At 44.6% G+C, this 20,003-nt stretch overlaps 1 protein-coding gene across 1 annotated transcript in view; it reads right to left on the minus strand.

Annotated features, from left to right (window-relative positions):
* The window catches only part of adamts3 (ADAM metallopeptidase with thrombospondin type 1 motif, 3), a 173,177-nt gene that overhangs the window by 19,888 nt on the left and 133,286 nt on the right, over window positions 1-20,003 (minus strand). The window contains exons 18-20 of the mRNA XM_061730722.1: window positions 8,629-8,792; window positions 5,653-5,809; window positions 1,599-1,731 (exon numbers count right to left, since the gene is read on the minus strand). Coding sequence (XP_061586706.1) covers window positions 1,599-1,731; window positions 5,653-5,809; window positions 8,629-8,792 — 454 coding nt within the window. The remainder of the gene's footprint in view (window positions 1-1,598; window positions 1,732-5,652; window positions 5,810-8,628; window positions 8,793-20,003) is intronic.

The raw sequence follows: 20,003 nt of genomic DNA on the forward strand, positions 1-20,003 counted from the left end.
TCATGGAGTTTAACATTTAAAGCAGCACAATGTAACTTTCAACTTTTGTTGAGTTTGGCGGCTCCTTTGGACAAAATCGGTAGCGCTTTACCAGAAAGAACACTACGTTTCCCATGAGCACCAGCGCGTACTGCCGGAAAATTCTGTCCCCGTCGCGTGCATTTGTTTTGATGAGAGAAGACGGGACGGACTTTCAAAACTACTTTTCTGTTTTCAGCGGTCGTTTGCAGGATGGATAGCGAAGAGGTAAAGTATCTATTTTTGGCTATACAATATAATATGACGAAGTTGAAAATCACTAAGTTCAACTTGGTTTTATTAAGTTGTTTCAGCGAGATAATGCACCCTACAAACTCATACGCTCTGCACATTTTTCCTGTCACGTTTTTTAGAGGGACTTCGTCATAAATTAGTAGTCCAACATTACTGACAAAATAAAAAAATACTTTATAACCTGTGAATAACTGAATGCCCATTCCTTATATTTTGCAGATCAGCCCTGCACAATTTTACAGTTCTCGGGAAAAATACTAGAACCCAAGACGAATGTGACGTATGTGAAAACATTCTAATTTTGATTCTTATTGAACATAGAACTCTACATTTACATTTGTATCATAACAATTCTGTCTCTCTTGTCGGACATCCCTCCTCGTCTTTCATCCCAGTGAGTGAACGCCGGGCCAATGTTTATTCTTGTCGCATTTAGCTTGTTACTCTCCCGCTTTCTTTTTTTCGCCTCCTCCGATAAAACGTTTATTTTCCTCGTTTTTTTCGCTGCTTCGGCCATGATAACAGCTTCTGCTGAGCTCTGCGCTGCACCCCCCGCCCAGCTTTCGTCTCGACTACGAATCAGGAAGGAGGGGGAAGTGACGTATGCCGTAAAGCAGTCAAAGCCGTAAAAATGTGTAGTTTTTTAGTGTGGAAGGGTTCCTACCATGCACCTCAAAGTTACATAGTGCCAGTGAAGGCGATACAGACCCCACAGACCATGACAGAGGTGTCATTAAACCTGTTGGAAGTTGATGTACCATCACAATGACTCTGGAAATAGTATATTAAGGTGGAAAAGTTACATAGTGCTGCTTTAACGTGTTCAGCGAATGCCTGTAGCCGGTGAGACGGATGCTTTGAGGTGTGTTTTCTGGTATGCCCACTGCTGGGAAGACTGACAGCTGTGATCAGTATTTTCAGCTGAATAATAATCTACAAAACATTGAACTCAAGGTTACTTGGCAGTTGATTTATACACCTTTCCAGATTTGCCTCTCTATTACCATTGCTGACATCTTTCTCCCATGGCATTATGTTAGCACATGCTTGAATGCACCAGAGCAGTAACGTGCGAGTGGTAAGCTAAAAGTACCAACCAAAGTACCAAAAGTCAACCAATGTCACATGTTGGTAAAACATCTCGTTTCCACTCGTCTCCCTCCTGCTACAGCTGGACAGATGAGAAGCAGACCATGTAAACTCAGCTCATCCTAACACAAACTCAACAGTTTGATCTTAACCTACGGTGGCGAAGGCCCAGCTTGAATTAAGACAGGATGTTATTGGGCATCTCCTCTCGTGAGCGCGGGCAGGTCGGTACTCACTGAGGTTGGCTGCAGTCCTGCAGGTTGCACATTCTGCGGATGGGTTTAGGTTTCTTGCCGGTGTCGCAGTAGCCTCGATGGACCATCTTAGTGTCTCCCTTCTTCCGACAGCCGTACTTGGTGTACTGAAACCCTGAGAAAAATAAGAAGGCTTTTCCATTAAATATACTGTACATACAGATATGTAAAAGCATAACCTTTATGCAGGTAAAAGCAACCGAGCTGACTGTTTTCACTTTCTTGAGACCAGAACCTTCTCTAGCACCGAGCTTTCAGTCCAGCAGATACCTCGCTGACTAGCTCCAATATTACAGCAGACCTGAAGGGCTGTGGCCTCGGCGTTTCATCCTCTCTTTTTGGGGATGCTATTGGTGTCCTCGAGCCATGATCTCCAGCAACCACGCGACTGGTTTGCATATTCCGGTGTGAGTTCAAGAAGGGGATCAAAGCATCCACGTCTGCCACGTCCAGAATTCCATTCAATTCAATTTTATTTGTATAGCTTCTAATACAACAGATGTTGTCTCTAGACGCTTTCCAGAGACCCAGAACATGACCCCCGAGCAACCAGAAGAATCCTTTAAGCCAGTGGTTCCCAAACTGGGGGGCGAGGTTGGAAGGTAGATTAATTAAAAAAAAAAAAAAAAAAAAAAAAAATAAGATTTTTTATTTCTTTAAAGGAGCTTGAGACAGGATTGAGGCAGGATTTATGAAAAAAATCTGTATACATTTTAAGTTTTCTAGTAATAATGTCAGATGAAGCGTTCCAAACCCAAAAGAATGATTCCTCTAGTGTATCTCTCCGTTGCCTTGAACAGGCTGTGTGCTGCAAAATGTGCTGCAATTCGGTCCCGAATTTCCCATGCTGGGCTGCGGATGTGACGTCACATGATGCTGCATGTGCGTTCGTTCTCCCCGTTCTCCCGTGCCGGCTTCGCTGTTGGCTGCAGTACCCCCAACGGCCGTCGTGGTGAAGGGTGGCGCTAGAGAGTCTCATTTCTTAAAAGGAGCCTCAAGCTCCTTTAAGATTTTGCCTTCAATACATATGTGCAGTGAGAGAGAGACAGGAAATAGGGGGAAGAGAGAAGGGGAATGACATGAAGTAATGGTCTGGCCGGCGGGAATCTAACCGGGGACCTGCTGCTTCAGGCCCCACAACTACCCGGTGCTACTGGAAGGAAGATGCATGTGGTAATCTCTCACCTGCAACCCCAGTTTGAGAGGATCTGTAACATGAAACAAGCCCACCCCACTCACTGGAAAGGTGTGGGGATTAAAGCTGACATTTTTGCAGAGCAATTGTTGAAATTTTGATTATTTGTTTAGCGGTTGCTGCTGTTTTTTTTCCCTCGGGGAGCTGGTTAGTTTTGGAAAAAAATATGTTGAAAGTAATGCATACTGTATTGTACAGTAAAAAGGGGAAAAATCTATTTTTACAGAGTTTTTTCGCACATATGTTGAATATATGAAATAAATTGCAGTCGCATTTGAATGCAAAAGATGTGTGTGTCTGTGTTGGAGTCGGGGGTGGGGGGGCTCGAAAATTCTGTTACGTACAAAAGGGGGGCCTGGCAAAAAAAGTTTGGGAACCACTGCTTTAAGCTGATTCTGGTTAGGAAGGTTCCTAAAGGCCTCGCTGGGGAGGTTTTCTGGTTATGTCCAACTGGGAGGAGGCGCGAGGCAGAATCAGGCCACACTGGGGAGGTTTTGTCTCTGGGCTGCCTGGGACCGTCTCCGTAATCAACCCATCATCTAGGCAGCTTGAAGGAGACGGTTGAGGATAAAAAGGATCTGCAGCTCTGAGGAATCTGAGAGAGACGCTGATGGTTTTTGTTTTCAAGAAAGTAATTACGATTTGAAGATCCTAGATGCCCGTTTACCAAAAACACATGGCAAAAACTTAAATAACCTCCTTACTGGTGTCCCTTCATCACAGGAACCTCGCTACCCAGTGATCCTGTCATGGGCCATGGTTTTGTCCTTCCTCCTGCATTAGTTACTAAGAGATTGGACAATGGGATGGACGGGCTGGTGAGCCCTCGTCTTCGTAGGTAAATCTTTTAGCTTGACGTCCCACTGGACATGTCCCTTGTGTGAACTGTGTGAATTGTGAACCTGTGGTCTGAGGAAATTGATTTATACATCCACACAGGCAGCAAAGTAAAGGTTAGAGGTAGGATTACACGTACGCCCACTCATTTCTATCACCTGTGGAAATGTCCCTGTGGGGGTAAGACAAAAAGGAAATTGTAGATGAGGATTTCTGAACACGAGAGTAACCTTAGAAATGGAAAGGAGGACTCCACTGGAGCCTGACTTTTCACTCCAACTGGATATGAAACCTGCAGTTTAACATTTATGGTCACGGAGGTTGTGACGCTGGATGGGCAGACATGGACGGAGAGGACCGCTGGATTCAGCATCTGCTACTGGGAAACGTGATGGTGGAATCCCTTCCTTGGTGAAGAGCAACCTCTTCATGAGGTAGGAGTATCGTCAAATTACAGAAAAGACGTCGTCCTCTGTCTCTGGTGGGGAGGGTTATGCAAAATCTAGGAAATCTAGTTTTATGAGCCTTTAAATATTACACCATCACAGCAGGGATTCATTCAGGCGGCTTTGAGGCACAGTTTGCAGTAGAGAGTATTTGGGAGGAGCACTTTTCTTTGAGAGTACCACAGCAAGCGTAAAACTGCTGAAGGCTTGTATTTTTGACCTACTTGTCAATACTTTTGAATGATCTTTGGGTCAGAGTGCACAGTAATCCACATTCGTCCCTGAACTCTTTAGATAGAAAGAGCCGAACAAGACTTTAGCCCGCTTCCCTGCTTCTGGGCTGTGTAAAACTTCCCCTCATTGTATTATCCCCTCAGGTTTCCACCGGGTCTGTAGTGTGATGGATCACAAGTCGTCTTTTCAGGAGCTGCGAACATTCAGTCAAAAGGCAAACCATGCAGGATTTGTCATATTTAGAAGGGCCCCCATTATTCTTTTTTCCTGACTTTCAAACGGTTCAAAGTAGTCTTTAACGTTCATATACTCAGTTTTCAGGCCATCAATAAAAAAAAGTTTTGAAAGAACAGTCATACCAGAGATTTTGTATTTCTCTGATAACAAACTATCTGCACATGCACATGCACACATTAGCCCAGATCAACCCAGCCTGTGCATCCGTCCTCACGCTGGGGATTAGAGTAAGTTCAGAAAGAAATGAGGCAATGTGACCGCAACTAACGAGTCAGACTGGTTTAGGAGTGAGTGGGGAGTAGGGGGAATGGAGACCCAACACAATGTTCACTGGATCATGTGGAAAATAAAAGATTTTGACTGTATTATCCGAGTCTTAACTTAACTAAAACCATTCTGCTGGATCTTTGTGAACAGCCATCAGAATTGTATAAAGGACGAGGTTTCTTTCTAATGGCACTTTTGCACTAGGACTTACTCGGCCCGACTCGGCTCGTCACGCCTTTACCCGCCTCTACCCGTTTGTTTTTCCACAGCCAGGTGAGAAGTGGGCAGGTTGGGGTGAAGCTTCTGTGACGTACTCGATTGCGCAACCGCTTTGTTCATGTCGGCGCTGATGAGAAATCAGCTGGAGCCGGGAGCGGCTGAGAGTAAAAACAGCCCGTCTACATCCCTTTTTTAATTCTCTCGTCAGTCACCAGGTTTATGAACATCTGCACCTCAGAGTTGGATCACCAAACAGACGTTTTGCGCTTTATAATAAAATCGCCGCGAGCCGCGGGTCGCTCTCGCTCTGACTCCCGCTTCCTGATTCAAACGTCTGACGGCCCCGCCCCCCGACCAATCAGTGGCGCGGAGGGTGGTGACGTCAGAAATAGTCCCTGCTCAGCCCGCTATAGAACCTCACTGAAATGGTTACAGAAAAAAGTATCGGCTTGGAGCGGCTCTGCCCGTCTCAGCCCTAGTGCAAAAGGGCAAAACGGGTAGAACCGAGCCGAGGTGGTACTAGTGCAAAAATGACATAAAGGTTATTGGAAAAGGTGACGAGGACTCTTCCCGTTTGATTGAATGGTAATATTTCATTTACCTCCAGAACAAGGCTTGGAACACGGGGACCAGCTCTTCAGCGCCCACTCGTACGAGTCCTCCTGGATGACATTGTTGTCGTTGACCGGTACCGAGTCCTCGTGGATGATGTACTTGTACATCAGAGTCGAGCGCGTTTCATTGTCCTTGGGTATAATCTGTAAATGAAAGGAAGGAAAAAAAAGAAATAGAAACAGAAGATTTACACATCAGCCTCCATAAAACACATTAAAATACAATACTGTAAAACTACAGTAAAAGTTGAATATGTCTCCTAAATAAACTGAATAACTGAACGGATTCTTTATTGCATTTGTGCGTTGTGGACTCTGCCAAGGCTGATTTATCAGACACCGGTTCTGTTCATTACTTTCATGGACAGAGTTCCTATCTGCAGCCGAAGAGCCGAGAGGGGGTCCGGTTTGGTGACCTTACAGCTGAGGCTTTTTGCAGATAATAATAATATGATGTGGTTCTGTTGGATTCATCAGCCGCAGACCTTCAACGCGATCCGAGATAAGTGGTGGAAGATGGGTGGAATCAGTCAGTGTAACGTAAAAAGCTCCTAAAAGTTTCAGCTCAATCCAGATTGATCAAAACAACTGAGATCAGATCATTGTCAGCTCCTTTGAAACACTTTTCTGACAACAGGACTCAGCAAATGTTTTCACAAATGTAAATATTATTTCTTCTTATGGATGTTAAATCCATTTTGTACATAAAAGAACTAACTTCCCGCTTGAAGCCAGTTTAACTGCGGTGACGTACACATCTGAGCTTCAGGTCAAACTTGCAACGTTATGGCTAAGTTAGTCACATGTTGACCAAGTGGCCAAGAGTGGTTGAAGCACTGCTGCAGCTGTGTCAAGCACAAAGAAATAACAAGTTGCATGAGCTCTTTAAAAGAATCGAGCTTAATGAAAAGAAAATCGAGAGTCTGTGAAATTTGTTATTGTGAATCATTTTCTAGAAATGTTGGAAATAAAGTATGTTTAATAAGTTACTGCAGTGACATTTCCATTCATGATGGAAAACTGCAGTCAGCAGGTGAACAATCAGGTGTCCAGGATCAGGTGTAGCAGATGTGTGTTCATATGGGCGTTAGACTCGGAGGAGATCGGACCAGGCGCAGGTTATCTTTAAGTCATGAGGGAATGGACTAACCCTGGATGATTAAAATCATTTAAGGCAGTTCTTCGGATACTTTTGAGCTGTTGGAGCTTTAAATGATTCTCAAGTGGTAAATGTTTTAAATCAAAGCTGAGAGCCTTCACTTTCACCACATCTTGAATGTTTTATCTCAAATTTACTGTGATGGTTGTAAAAAACCCTGAAAACCGCTTTTGGACCAGAGTGTTCATTCTGATGTGAAAACTCAAAAATACAAATGTTTAGTAATTAAAACGCTCCAAGAATTCACTCTTCTACCTCATGAATGAAATAGTTGATCTAATTTTCCAGAACATGCTTGCCTTACATTTTTTTGCTTCCACCCTTCACTTGCTACAAAAAAATCATTAATATTAATGCAAATGATTATGGAAGCAGCACAGATATCTTAGAAACCGCTCAGAGGAGTCGTGGTGACACCGACTCCTCTTTCAAACCGCAGGATAAAATGGGTTTTGGATTTTCTTTGTCTCAGTGTGTGGGCTGCTGTAGATCTAATTAATAACGTGTAGACACGGACTGTTACGTACAGAACAGAGGGATGGAGGTGACAGGAGTCCCCGAGGAAAAGATAATCTCAGTGAATAATATAAAGGCTAAGGTGTGAGTGAAAGCTTTGAGAGAGTGACGAGTTTTTCCTAGCACACCATTAAAGACAATGTGCATATATTATATAAGGTCAGAAATCAGAGTCCAATAAGCAGAAACAAGCCAACAGCATAGAAATAATCCTCTAAGCCACTACCTTATCATTTAATGACTCTCTCTTAAAGGATAGATTTGACCAGGTGATCCGCCCTGATAGCCGCAGAGCTCATCCGTCCTGTTTGAACCTGGGTTTACACCATTTTCTGGCTGTAAGCTGTATTTGTTTAAGTGCCTGGGGGATCTCACAGTCTGATGGCAGATGCACGGAGAGCACAACTGGTTGTGAAGAATGGTTGAAGAGGCAATTTTAACCTCCACTCTGCTGGGATGACTTTATGATTCACAGTCGGGCTCCAGGGAATACGCATTTATACTACAGACGCAGTGTTTGGACTTCGGGCTATGTGGCTCCTGCACATTCCATTTCAGATAAAATCGTGCAGTTGCAGCCTTAAATGAGGCGTTTTCTATCAATCTTGGATGGAAAGGGAACAAGAACACGATGTATGCACACAGCAGGCACTCCTAAATGACTAAAATCAAACCACAGCGGTTCAAAAACAAACCTGACTGCCTGGGTCACGGTGTTATTACGCTGTCTCGCTTACTTGCCAACGTAGCTCCCGGCGTACGAGGTCCGCATCGCAACTAAGGCTCACCCCCTCGCTCATTAATTCCTGGTTGATACGTCCACATCCGAACTGTTAACTGCTAAACATGTGTGGTTAAATCAAGTCACAGTTCTTGTTTATCCCTGCAGCTATTCTTAGCCTGTCTTCCCCTCATCTCTGCTTCCCCAGCAGACACAACCTGGATCAAAACGTGCCACTACTGGACACTACACTAATCCATCCTGGATATCCAGTCAAGCCCAGGATTTTAAAAGTCCCATATTCTGTTTTCCTAATTTTCAAATGTTTAATCATATCTTAAACTGCCAAGTTTTCAGCTTATCTAGCTGCAATTTTAAGTGGGGCCCGACTGATTGAGCAAAAAACTGAAGTTTTAAAAGAGCAGGTGTACCGGCAGCTTTTCTTTTTTCAAACCTTCTGTTCAAATGACTTTACATCTGCAGATTGATCCCCGTGCTGCCGAGCCCATGCTCCTATCTTCGTGATTCATTCAAAGGAGACCGTAAGCGTGACAGAAGCGTCATTACCAGAACCACCACGGGGTCGTGCAGAGGTCCGTCAGTGTGCAGCGTCTCCACGTCTCCCTCGATGAGGTACTGCCACTCCACACCGAGGTCAATGAAGCTCTTGGACTTGACCTCGTCACCTTTCCCATTCAGGATGTAATGACCCGTCGCCTGGTTCTTGATTGCTGGAATCAGTCACAGATTAATCAGTTACAAAATGTATAAATCAGTCGATAAAAAAAACATACAAAAAAAAAACCTTTCTGAGCTCTCTAAAGGATAAAAAGAAACTACTTCTAACCCCAACAGTCATTTGGAAAGAAACGAGTGGCAGCTTCATCCCCAGATTCATGCAAATGCCTGAAGAAACGCTTATAAATACGATGCAGCTGGATGCATGCCACAGGGTGGCTCACCCCAGCTGGATCTGGATCTGGATCCAGATCTCTGGATCTCTGAATGCATGTCTGGATCTGGATCTCTGGATCCATGGATCCATGCATCGGGATCCGGATCGTGTTTTCTGGCAACAATCATCAGCAACTTCTGTGTTTTAGAGGAAACTTTAAAAGAAAACTTCATGCAAAGTCACAAACGTTACCAGAAGAACATGGGGATACCGAATAAAGTGTTTAACATGTAAATAAGAACATTTTGGCACTATTGGATTTATTTTGGGCTTGGTGCATTGATCGGTCCACTTCCGGTGACATGCTATCTCATTAAACTGAGTTAACGACAAATAAGCTCATTAGTGAAATGTCGGATGTCTCTTTACCAAATGTCAGCGTGAACGCAGTTTAAACACTTAAAATATCTACTGCTAAAATACTGCTACACCCCCCCTCCCCCAAGAATCAATATAATCTAATTTCATGAAGCATTAATTCAATAAATAGAAGAAAAACTTTCATAGCTGCTTAATAGTTTATAAGAAAGAATGGTTAAGTATATTAAGTAAAATAAACATTTTATAGCCGACAAAAATAGCTTTTAACTTTACACCAGAAGGTTTTATTCATGCGTGAATCAAGGCCAATCAAGAATGATTATAGTTGTCGTTTGCTTGATTTCCAACAACATTCATTTTCTAAAACCTGTGTAGGGTCCTTGAAAAGCAGCAAGTAATTATCTCCCGTTAAAGACTCAAGGTGCTCAAATCTGAATGATCGCAAATAATATAAAGTAAAAGACAGTTGCTTTATAAACCAAACATCCTAGTCGTCCGCGTAACTCTGCAAACACGCCGAGCCGTCTCTTCATGTCTTGATATTTCCACTCAGAAGTTTTCTTTTTTGGCGTTCATGAACAGTATATCTCCAGACCTTCCGAAGGTCTTTCAAAGTTTGTCTTCTTAACTTCAGCAGAAACACGTGTTTCATTGAAAATGAGCGACAAGGCAATCAGTGTCCAAGGGGAAGCTTTGAAAGACCTCAAGGAAGCATGGAGGCATGTTTTTCATGACCATTTTAAAAATTGTGGGGAAGTTTTGCTGCTTGGAAGTTAAATGTGAAGAAATTAAGAGGTGGCACAAGGCCTCTGCCATTGTGTTATACAGAACCGATTCAGCTGTTGAACCCAGCACCGACCCGTGATGTCAGTCAGACACAGCACTGAAGTGGTTCACCTCCTACCTGACCAACCGCTACTACCATGTCTCCCTGGGAGGTGCCAGGTCTGACAACACTGAGGTGACATGTGGTGTGCCACAGGCAGAGCCGCCTGGGAGATTTGCGAGGCCCTGTGCGAAATTTTTGGGTTTTTCGAAAAACCCCAAAATTTTGGGGGGTTTTTCGGGTCGGATCGGGTGTCTATATGCGCAATTTTAACTCTCCAATTAGCAAAATACTGGATACCTTCCCCTGCCTCATCATCATTTGGCTTGCCTCGATGCGGGGCCCCACGGCTGCTTGAGACCTGGTCGGATTGGTGATTTTTCTAACAAATTTATCAAACGAGTCTTTCAGAGAGGCATTATACTCTTCCATTTTCTTTAGTTTTTTTCTTTTTTCATCCCCTGATGGAAATTTCCTGAATCTGTCTCGTTCTCTCGACATTGTGTGACAGTTTGTTCCAAATCCACCCGTCTGGATCAGAGCACCTTGTGTCTGCGCTTGGTCTGATCAATTGTATGGAACAACAGACACGCGCATCATTGCACATATATTTATTGATATGCACAGACTAGTACACATTTAGGTCTGTAATGGAACGTGACTGTTGATATTTATAAGGGAAAAAAGGAAAAAAAAAAACGAAAAAAAAAAACGCACACCCCTTGCGGCGGCCCTGGCCACAGGGGTCAGTGTTGGGCCCCATCCTGTTTTTGATATATCTGCTCCCACTTGGCTATATCATCAGACAACACAAAATCAACTTCCACTGTTACGCTGATGACACTCAGGTCTATATCAAAACCCATCCAAATCCCTCTAAAACAGTCTCCTCCCTCAACACCTGCCTGGAGGACATTCCCCCCTGGATGAATAACAACTTCCTCCAACTCAACAGCAGCAAGACGGAGGCCATCATGATCGGTACCTCCCTCCAACTCGCCAATGCTAGCACTGCTGCACTCTCCCTCGACGGTCAGCCCATCTCCTTCTCCCCTGTTCTTACCAACCTTAGAGTTAAGCTTGACTCTTCCCTATCATTCCAACCTCACATAAAACACATCTGCAAGATCTCCTACTTCCACCTTAAAAATATAGCCCGACTGAAGCCATCCCTCTCCAAAGATGACTTAAAAAAAACTGGTAAACGCCTTCATCTTTTCACGGATTGACTATGGCAATGCACTTCTCTCCGGTCTACCTGCAAAATCCATCCACTGCCTCCAACTGGTTCAGAACAGCGCTGCAAGATTGCTCACCGGTACCAAAAAGTCAGCACACATAACCCCTGTTCTGGCCGAACTCCACTGGCTCCCGGTCCACTACAGGATCCAGTTCAAGGTCCTCCTCCTGACCTTCAAGGCCGTCCATCAGAAAAGCCCCAGCTACCTAAGTGATCTAATCACTATTCATAAACCGGCACGCACCCTTCGCTCCAGCCACGCCACTCTCCTTCATGTCCCCTCTCCACGGCTCGTGACGATGGGACACCGTTCCTTCTCTGCCTCCGCCCCACGCCTATGGAACTCTCTACCTGACTACGTCAGGAATGCACCTTCGGGGGAGTCCTTTAAAACGGGCCTTAAAACACTTTTTTACAAGCAGGCTTTCCCCTGAACTCTTTCCTTGACCCCTTTTATTCACATATTTTTTAAATGTATTTGTTATCTTTTTGCTGCCCACAACTTTTTATCTTACTTAGTAGCTAGGTTTTGTCTTAGTTTCTTAATCTTGTTTTTAGTCTTCTTTGTAAAGAGATCTGTCGCTTCAGGTGAAAAGCGCTATATAAATTGAAATTATTATTATTATTATTATTAGAACTCAACGTCACGTCACTCTGCAGCTCACATCCTCCTCTGATGATAATCCGCCCCAACACTTAGTCTGAAACACTTTTCTTTTTCTCCAAATCTGTCTTTCCCAACATGTGACCATCACGTCGGTATCAGTGCTTCTGTTCGCTGGCAGGTGAGTAAGAAAGGCTCCAGCTCCATCATTTCAGCTGAGTGTGAACATGACTCATTTCTATGTTTACGGCTCGTTGCATCAATCGCAACAGGATGGGCTTCGAGCGATGACTCATACAGGAGCGTCCAGGAGTCACTGGGAAACAACCAAGATGGCTGCAGGATTGCTAATTGGATCAAGATGTTTCTGCCGCACAACATTATGTTGAACCTTAACCCTAACCAAGAGGGTTCAGTTGAGCGAGGTTCAGAGAGCAAAAAAAAAAAAAAAAAAAAAATCACACTTGGAGTCTGTTTCACCGGTAACTGACTCTGAAGTAAACCCCCACCAACCCCAGCCGGACGTTTACCGCAGAACATACTGTTCAACATGTTGACTTCATGGTGAAATAAAAAGATTATCGCGTTTAGCCGATGCTGGTTCATACAAACGGCTGGTTACATGGTACAACAACCCCCCCCCCCCCCCCTCAGAGTCGACATGGATATGAAATCAAAATTGTTCCAGACCGTAAATGTGTTTATTTCTGCTCTGAAGTTGGACATTTTAACATGAAGGCTGATGGAAAATGACTCGCTTTTGGAGCCTCTAGTGGTCAGTCGAGGAATTGCAACAAGCCTTAGTTCCTCGTGAGACTCAACCCAGAAGTTAGATGTGCAGCGCCTGGTTGAAGCCAAATTGAAACATTGCAGTTCTTGTACTGACCACTAGAGGCTCCAGCAGTCAGTCGATCTCCTTTAACATTCATGTTAAGATGCCCAACATATACAGTCTGGTAAACAAAACAAAAAAATGTGTCTTCATAGCTAGATTTAACATACATGACAACTGCAAGGGGGTGGATTTTGTAGCACATCAGGTAAAATTATGTAAAACAACATATTTCCAATAATTGTGTTGACTGGCGGGATAATAAATGTGTTTTTCTAAATATAAACCCATGAGACAGGTATTTTTCCACTGTATGAATTAAATATTGACAGAATGACAGAAAGCAGCACGAACATCAGAATGCTGATTTGACTCTGGATGCTGGAACAGCGGCACGTCAGGAGACTTGCTAATCCATCAGCTCATGTCATTTTGCAGGTAATAACAGAGACAAGAAGGATGGATGTTGTTTACAAAAATACAGCGGGTAAAGAATTCTGATGCTTCCCCACCGAGGTCTCAGAGGAATCTGCGCCTCCACGAGCAAGAGTCCATATGGTCTTATCTTTTATTACGCCATTGTCTCACTTCAACTTGTGCGATATTGATTCTTCTGGAACCACAAGGTTGGAAATAAAAGCAATCCATTCCGAGTCCGTAGACTCTGCCAGCGAGAGCTCCCCATGCCGCCGCAGCTGACTGCAGAAGATGTGCGGTTAGAGGCCACGGAAATAACAAGCGAAGGGGCCGAGAGAGAGTTACTCCTCAGTGGCAGCGCTGACGGAGGCGGAAGATTGGTGGATGCGACGTCACAAGAAACACAATGAAAACACTATAACCCTCTCACTCAATAATTCAAGGGGAGGAAATACTATGTATAGAATGGTGAAACTACAATTTATTTTGTTCTTTTTAAGAAATAAATGGAAAAGTTCAATTGGATAGCGGCAGAAAGTTGATCCGGTTCCTAACGACCGCCTGGAACACCGGGATCATCCGAGCAGTGGTTCATCACGGGAAGCATGATAAGATGAACAGACCTATGACCTAAGAAAACAAGTAATCAACTTCCTACACCAGACGGCCTTCCGTTTAGATTGCAGTGGTGTACAGATGACCACTCTGCAACAATAAAGAAATCACTGAGGCAGCTGCTGAATAACAAAAAAAACACTTTGCTCTACAACCCAACTCTGACTTCCCCTTTGACTTTGGCATTGAGCCATCATTAATCATAATCTGGTCCAGAACTTCACATGAAACCTAAGTCGTTGCTTCACACCAACATCCCTTTTGCTCCCTCAGGTCCTTTCTGCAACCAGTTCGCTGTGTTGGGTCCATAGAGGTGTCAATCATTCAAATCAGTCAAGCTGTTCCTGAGAGACAGCCTTGTACACACCGCCAGATAGGAGGTACAACACGCACAAACTGAAGAGGTCAACTAAAACCAACAATAGCCTAACAATTATAGCTGAAATGCGTGAAAAGGCTTGAAATCTCCTTCGTAAGAGCCGGAGAACAGCCAACTCCCCGAGCTAAAGCCCAAACAGGCCTTCTGGGAACAGCAAACGACTGGCAGCTAAGGGTGGACCTTGGAAAACAGCTGAAATTCCCTGAAAACATAGTGGAAACCAGACTTAGGCCAGACATCGTCGTAGTCTCACAGTCATCCAAGCAAGTCGCCATGTTGGAGCTAACAGTGCCCTGGGAGGAGAGAATGGAAGAAGCAAGTGAGAGAAAGAGGGAGAAATATGCAGAGCTGGTGGAGGAATGCCGCAAACGGGGGTGGCGTGCACGATGCCTACCGATTGAGGTGGGGGGAAGAGGCTTTGCAGGGAAGTCACTCTGCAAGGCCTACAATCTCCTGGGCATCACAGGGGCACGTAAAAGGAGAGCCATCTCGGCAGCCTCTGAGGCTGCAGAGCCTCGCAATGGCTGTGGATCCAGAGGGATAAGCAGTGGTTGTGTGCTTCTTGGACACGGGCCGGGAACTGATCACCCCGGTCGGGTCGCCTGGGTGAGGGGGTCTGAAGTTGAAAGACCCAAAACCCCCGGGGATCCCAGGTACTTTCACTGATGATGTGTCCAAGAAAATGCATCACCAGATGTATGTAAGAATCATGAAAGAGATAAATACGTGCAGTGACATATATCAAATAAAACAAAATTTATAGGACCTTGAGAAACTTTACTTGCACAGATTTAAGAATAAAACTCCATCGCTCATTTCCATCAGGGTGGTTCTGGAGGTTGATTTTTTTTTTCATTTAGCATAAAGTCATTATGCTTATGGTTATTGGGTAATGACCGAAAGGACAAGATTGTGGATGCAAGCAGCTCAGATGAGTTTCCTCTGCAGGGTGGCTGAACGCTCCATCAGAGATAGGAGTGAGAAGATCAGTCACTCGGGAGGAGCTTCACATTGAGAGGAGTCAGCTGAAGATGGCTTGGGCTTCTGTATCGGGAGGAGACCCGGGAGACACGGCAGAGACTACGTCTCTCGGCTGGCGTGGGAACGCCTCGGACTCCCCCCTGGTAGAGCTGTAGGAAGTGTCTGGGTCAAGGGAAGTCTGGCCGTTTCAATGAGATGAAACTCGTGACAAGGTTACAGGAGCTTCAACTGTGCTCAAAGTGCCGCTGTGATGGAGTCGTTTCCCCCAAAAGTATAATTAAAGGCCTGAATTGTAGCTGTGGCGTCCGAACTTCCCCTGATAACAGATATCTTGGTTTAGCTTTTTGAAAACACAAAAGGCAAGATCACCTGTGAAGGATCCAGATGATCGAGATTTTACCGAGGATTTTTGGAAGAGGAGAATTGTGAGAAGTCAGCCCCAGTTATCTTGCTCTGGCTTTAAATGTTGGAACCACAACACCATGAGGGAATTTGAGTCCTCGTAATGTTGCTGTATGAGAAAGTAGCCTGGTTGTTGCCTTTTATTCTGAAAATTCACCAGATTCTTCACATCATTCTGACTTTCTGCCTTGTGTAAATTGTAAATTGGTGTAAAAAGGTGGCTTTGCGCCATTAAAGACCAGAATGGACAGTGTCTTCTAGGATGTTTCTAGTGGGACCACTTTCATAAAGACACTCTGGAGATCTTCATGCCGCCTCCAACACCTCCACCAGCAGTGACCCCATGAAGGATCAATATTCCCTCCCCAGTATGTGCCTTCACAAAGTTCGTGTTCCTGTCCTCCACTTTGTGGTCCACCATCAGCAATGAGTCTCCAATGTCCAAAGATCCAGCAAAGGTTGGATTATCCCTGAATCCTCCAAGGCAACCGAACCAGCTGCAATCTGGTGAAGGGTGGAAACTAAAAGAAATAAGAGGGCTGGAGTGCTCTGATTCAATTCAAAGCCTTTATTTGTCCAAACTGTCTGCAGGTTGGACAATCATCTGTCTTCACTGGTCAAAGGGCAATAACCAATTACTCTTAGGCTCTGACAGCGTTCGTCTCGCATCAATTAGACTCTGATGAAGTACTGAAGAAGCATAATGGGCTTATGTTTGATCCAGGGACATGAAATGATAATGGTCCTGAAATGGACGGTGAGACACAGCACACCCTTAGCCCATTTATGTCCCATAATAACCTCAGAGTGGGTATTAAATTCATCATGAACAATAAAGAGGAAGTGACTTTTTAATTATTTCAGTCTGAAATTAAATAAAAGTCAGAGACCTCACATAAATAGCCTTTTGATACGAATCCGCACAAGAAAAAACGAATATTACAGGCCGTTCAAGGTCAGCCTCTTTCAGAAGCGATGGTCAAATCACATCTCAGGAACCATAATTAAAGTCTTCGCCACACTAGTGCGCTTTTGTTTAAATGCAAAAAAACGTGTGGTTACATCTACAAAGAAGGACTAAGCCTCCTGTGATGACATCTGTGAGTGACTTCTAGCCATCGGGTGAGCCGACTGTCAATCAATCATACATAGAAATACATATATTTCTTGATATAAATTATCCTAGCGTGGTACAAAAACATTCACCGCCCTCAGAGTCATCATGGATGTGAAATCAAACGATTGAAACTAAAACGGAGCGGCTGCGATGGGTCCATAGAGGTGTCAATCAATCAAATCAGTCAAGCTGTTCCTGAGAGACAGCCTTCTCTCACCGCCAGATGGGAGGTACAACACGCACAAACTGAAGAGGTCAACTAAAACCAACAATCGCCAAACAATTATAGCTGAAATGCGTGAAAAGGCTTGAAATCTCCTTCGTAAGAGCCGGAGAACAGCCAACTCCCCGACCTAAAGCCCAAACAGGCCTTCTGGGAACAGCGAAGGACTGGCAACTTTCACCGCCCTCAGAGTCATCATGGATGTGAAATCAAACGATTGAAACTAAAACGTTTTCTTGAACCAGACTGTGAATATGTTTATTTCTGCTCTAAAGTTGGACATTTTAACGTGGAGGTCAGTGATTGACTCAACCAATGATTGACCAATCTTAGTTCAACATGGGCGTCAATGCAGAAGTAAGATGGCAGGTACGTCTACCTAGCATCCGTTGGGCATCATGGGTAGCCAATCAAATCTGTTTCAGGTCGGGTTTAGCAACCCTTCTCAGGCTGTGGGAGGAAAACCCACTCCAGCACAGGGGGGGCATGTAAAGTCCACATGGAAAGACTCCAGCCGAGACTCAAACTGGGAACCTTAAAGGTAACCTATTACGGCATTTAATGTATATTTTAAACAGGCCGTGAATGTCTTAAAAACAATCCTAGGCTTGTTTTTTCTACATAAATTAGAAATTCAGCCTCTAGGCAATGTCTTTATTTTTACTGCTTTTAACCTCCTTCTCTATGAGGGATTCTGAGGGGAGGGGAGGCTATCATAATGAGGCTCTGTGCTGATTGGCTGCCTGAATAACGTGTAGCAGGGGAGGCACAAAGCCTCGCTCTGGCAGAAGAGCAGTGGCTGCGTAAACTATTAAAGCGTGTCCCATGCGATGCGAGCGAGCGTCAGTGACAAAATCAATTCCATTGCTTTATTTTCTATTGGACTGTCTTAACTGGCTACGAGTTTAAGGGTTTCAGTGTGGACAGAGAGCGTCCAATGTCACGCAGCTCGACGCGATAGTCAGACGCTCGCATGCAGTAAGACACGGTGTAAATGACTCCCTGGGATCTTAAAGCCTGAATTACGGTTCTGCGTTAAATCGACGCATACCCTACGCCGTAGGCTCTGCGTTGGTGTAACGCGGAACCATAAATCAGCCTTTAGTTACCTGAAGGGGGGAAGGGTCACCTCGTCTTCAAACTAATTGACACAGGAAGATTTAATTGAATTCTAAACAGGTACACCACAGTCTTTACTCCAATTCCTCATCATTTAATTTCTTATGTTACAATACAAATGAATCATGTTAACTGTAAAGAAATCACAACACTGAATGTTCACAAATGGCAACTTTATTGTTAAAAAAAAAAAAAAAAAACATTTATTAGAGAAGACGGTTTCTGTACCACCGTGAAACTCAACCTTTTTGTCAGTCAAATAGCTGTAAAATCCTTTTGAAAGAAACTTATTTTAGCTGCTTTGGGTTTTAAATCTCTGTCTCGGGTGCATGAAAACCTTTTACTATTTCAGCATCATGCCTGCTACTAAAGCCTCCGCTGCCTAATTAAGACACGTTCTCAGGGTTCACCGTTCAGCCTGTAGCTGCCCCGACTTCTCCCCCGAGCTCGTGCAGCCGACCGCCGTGGAGAAAATCACGATGTCTGTCAGACATTCAGTCGGCCGCAGGTTTCATTACGAGCAGCTTTTAGTGCCGTTCGGGCCTCGCAGGTCAGCTGCAGGACGGGAACGAAGGGCCAATTGTCAACTCCCCGGGAAAATAAAGATGTGGAGAGCTTTTTGACAGCATTTCATGTTCACTACGGCTTAAATTAATTAAAGTAAAACAGCAGTTTCCAACAGAATACGGTTCCATAGATCACAGATCTGAAGGGTTCTGCAGGGAGTCTCCGTCAAGTGTTGTTCTGGCTCATCTGTTTGATACATTTACTGATTTATTGTTCGTGTAACTTATTAATTTATTTTTCGGTTGAAAGTAAAGTATTCCCAGGATGTTTTGCTCATTTCAAAGACACATCTCTCCAGCTTGTTTTTCTTTGCATATCTCTTCTCAGAACAGGACCAACATTAATAAACAATGCTTTCCTCGGACCGAACGCCGAACAAAAGACCGTCTCGTGCCATCAATCATCCACCTGACAGCTTCCACGGACATGAAATGCAACACATGTCGCAGGGAAGAGACGACGCCTCAGGGTTGTAGATGAGATAAACGTAGGGGGTCACGGTGAAGCATCGTCGGGTGAAATCCTTCCAGGACCCTTCCCACCGGTACAGAATGTACCAGACCAACTGCGAGAGGGAAGGGGTGAGGCTTTATTCAGGAGCGTGTGAGAACAATCGGACCAGGATGCTTTGCTTCTCTGACCGGTTCTCCATCCAGTGGCATCCAGGCGCCGCTTCATCTGCGTCCGTTGGCACCGGGTCCTGGACGTTCAAGACTAATATTTTTCAGTAAAAGAATCAGGATCGCTGATTTCACATCAGGCAACCCGTGCCGCCACTCAACGCCATCAAAGCTTCAGATTCTGGGATTAATAATTTTTTTTAATGCATTTGGTCCTTATCTGCTTATCTTTCGGTCGTTAAAACAGCGACTCTAAAGAAAAGCTGGGGCTCCAGGCGGCGCAGCGGCGCGAGGACGAGCAGAGCTCTCAGAACCAGCACTCAAAAGCACGAATAAAGCACTTTGCCGGCCAGCTGCGACCCCGGCATCGTCTCTGATGTCCCACCGTCGTACATCACCCTCCAGCGGACGACTGCTCTTGATTCATGTGGTCCCAGGTCTCGGAGACGGATCAAAGCGCTCGGCCCGCTTGCATCGTTTGTCACCAACGCTGGACGACACGGTACCGTCTTGAGGAAACGCTGTGTCTCCCTCCTCTTCCTCCCCTTGTGAAGCTTCAGTCACTAAACCAGTCCGGCCGTACCTGAGATACGGCCATGCCCATCCGCCGACAGCCACTCCTCCAAACCAGAGTGCGGCTGACACCGACAAATCCAAACACCTTTAACTTTAAAAGTAAGAAGTATAATTAATGTAACAGTTAGATACCTCTGTAACGTTGTAG

Source organism: Cololabis saira, chromosome 9, assembly GCF_033807715.1.
Source record: "Cololabis saira isolate AMF1-May2022 chromosome 9, fColSai1.1, whole genome shotgun sequence".
Lineage (NCBI taxonomy): Eukaryota > Metazoa > Chordata > Actinopteri > Beloniformes > Belonidae > Cololabis > Cololabis saira.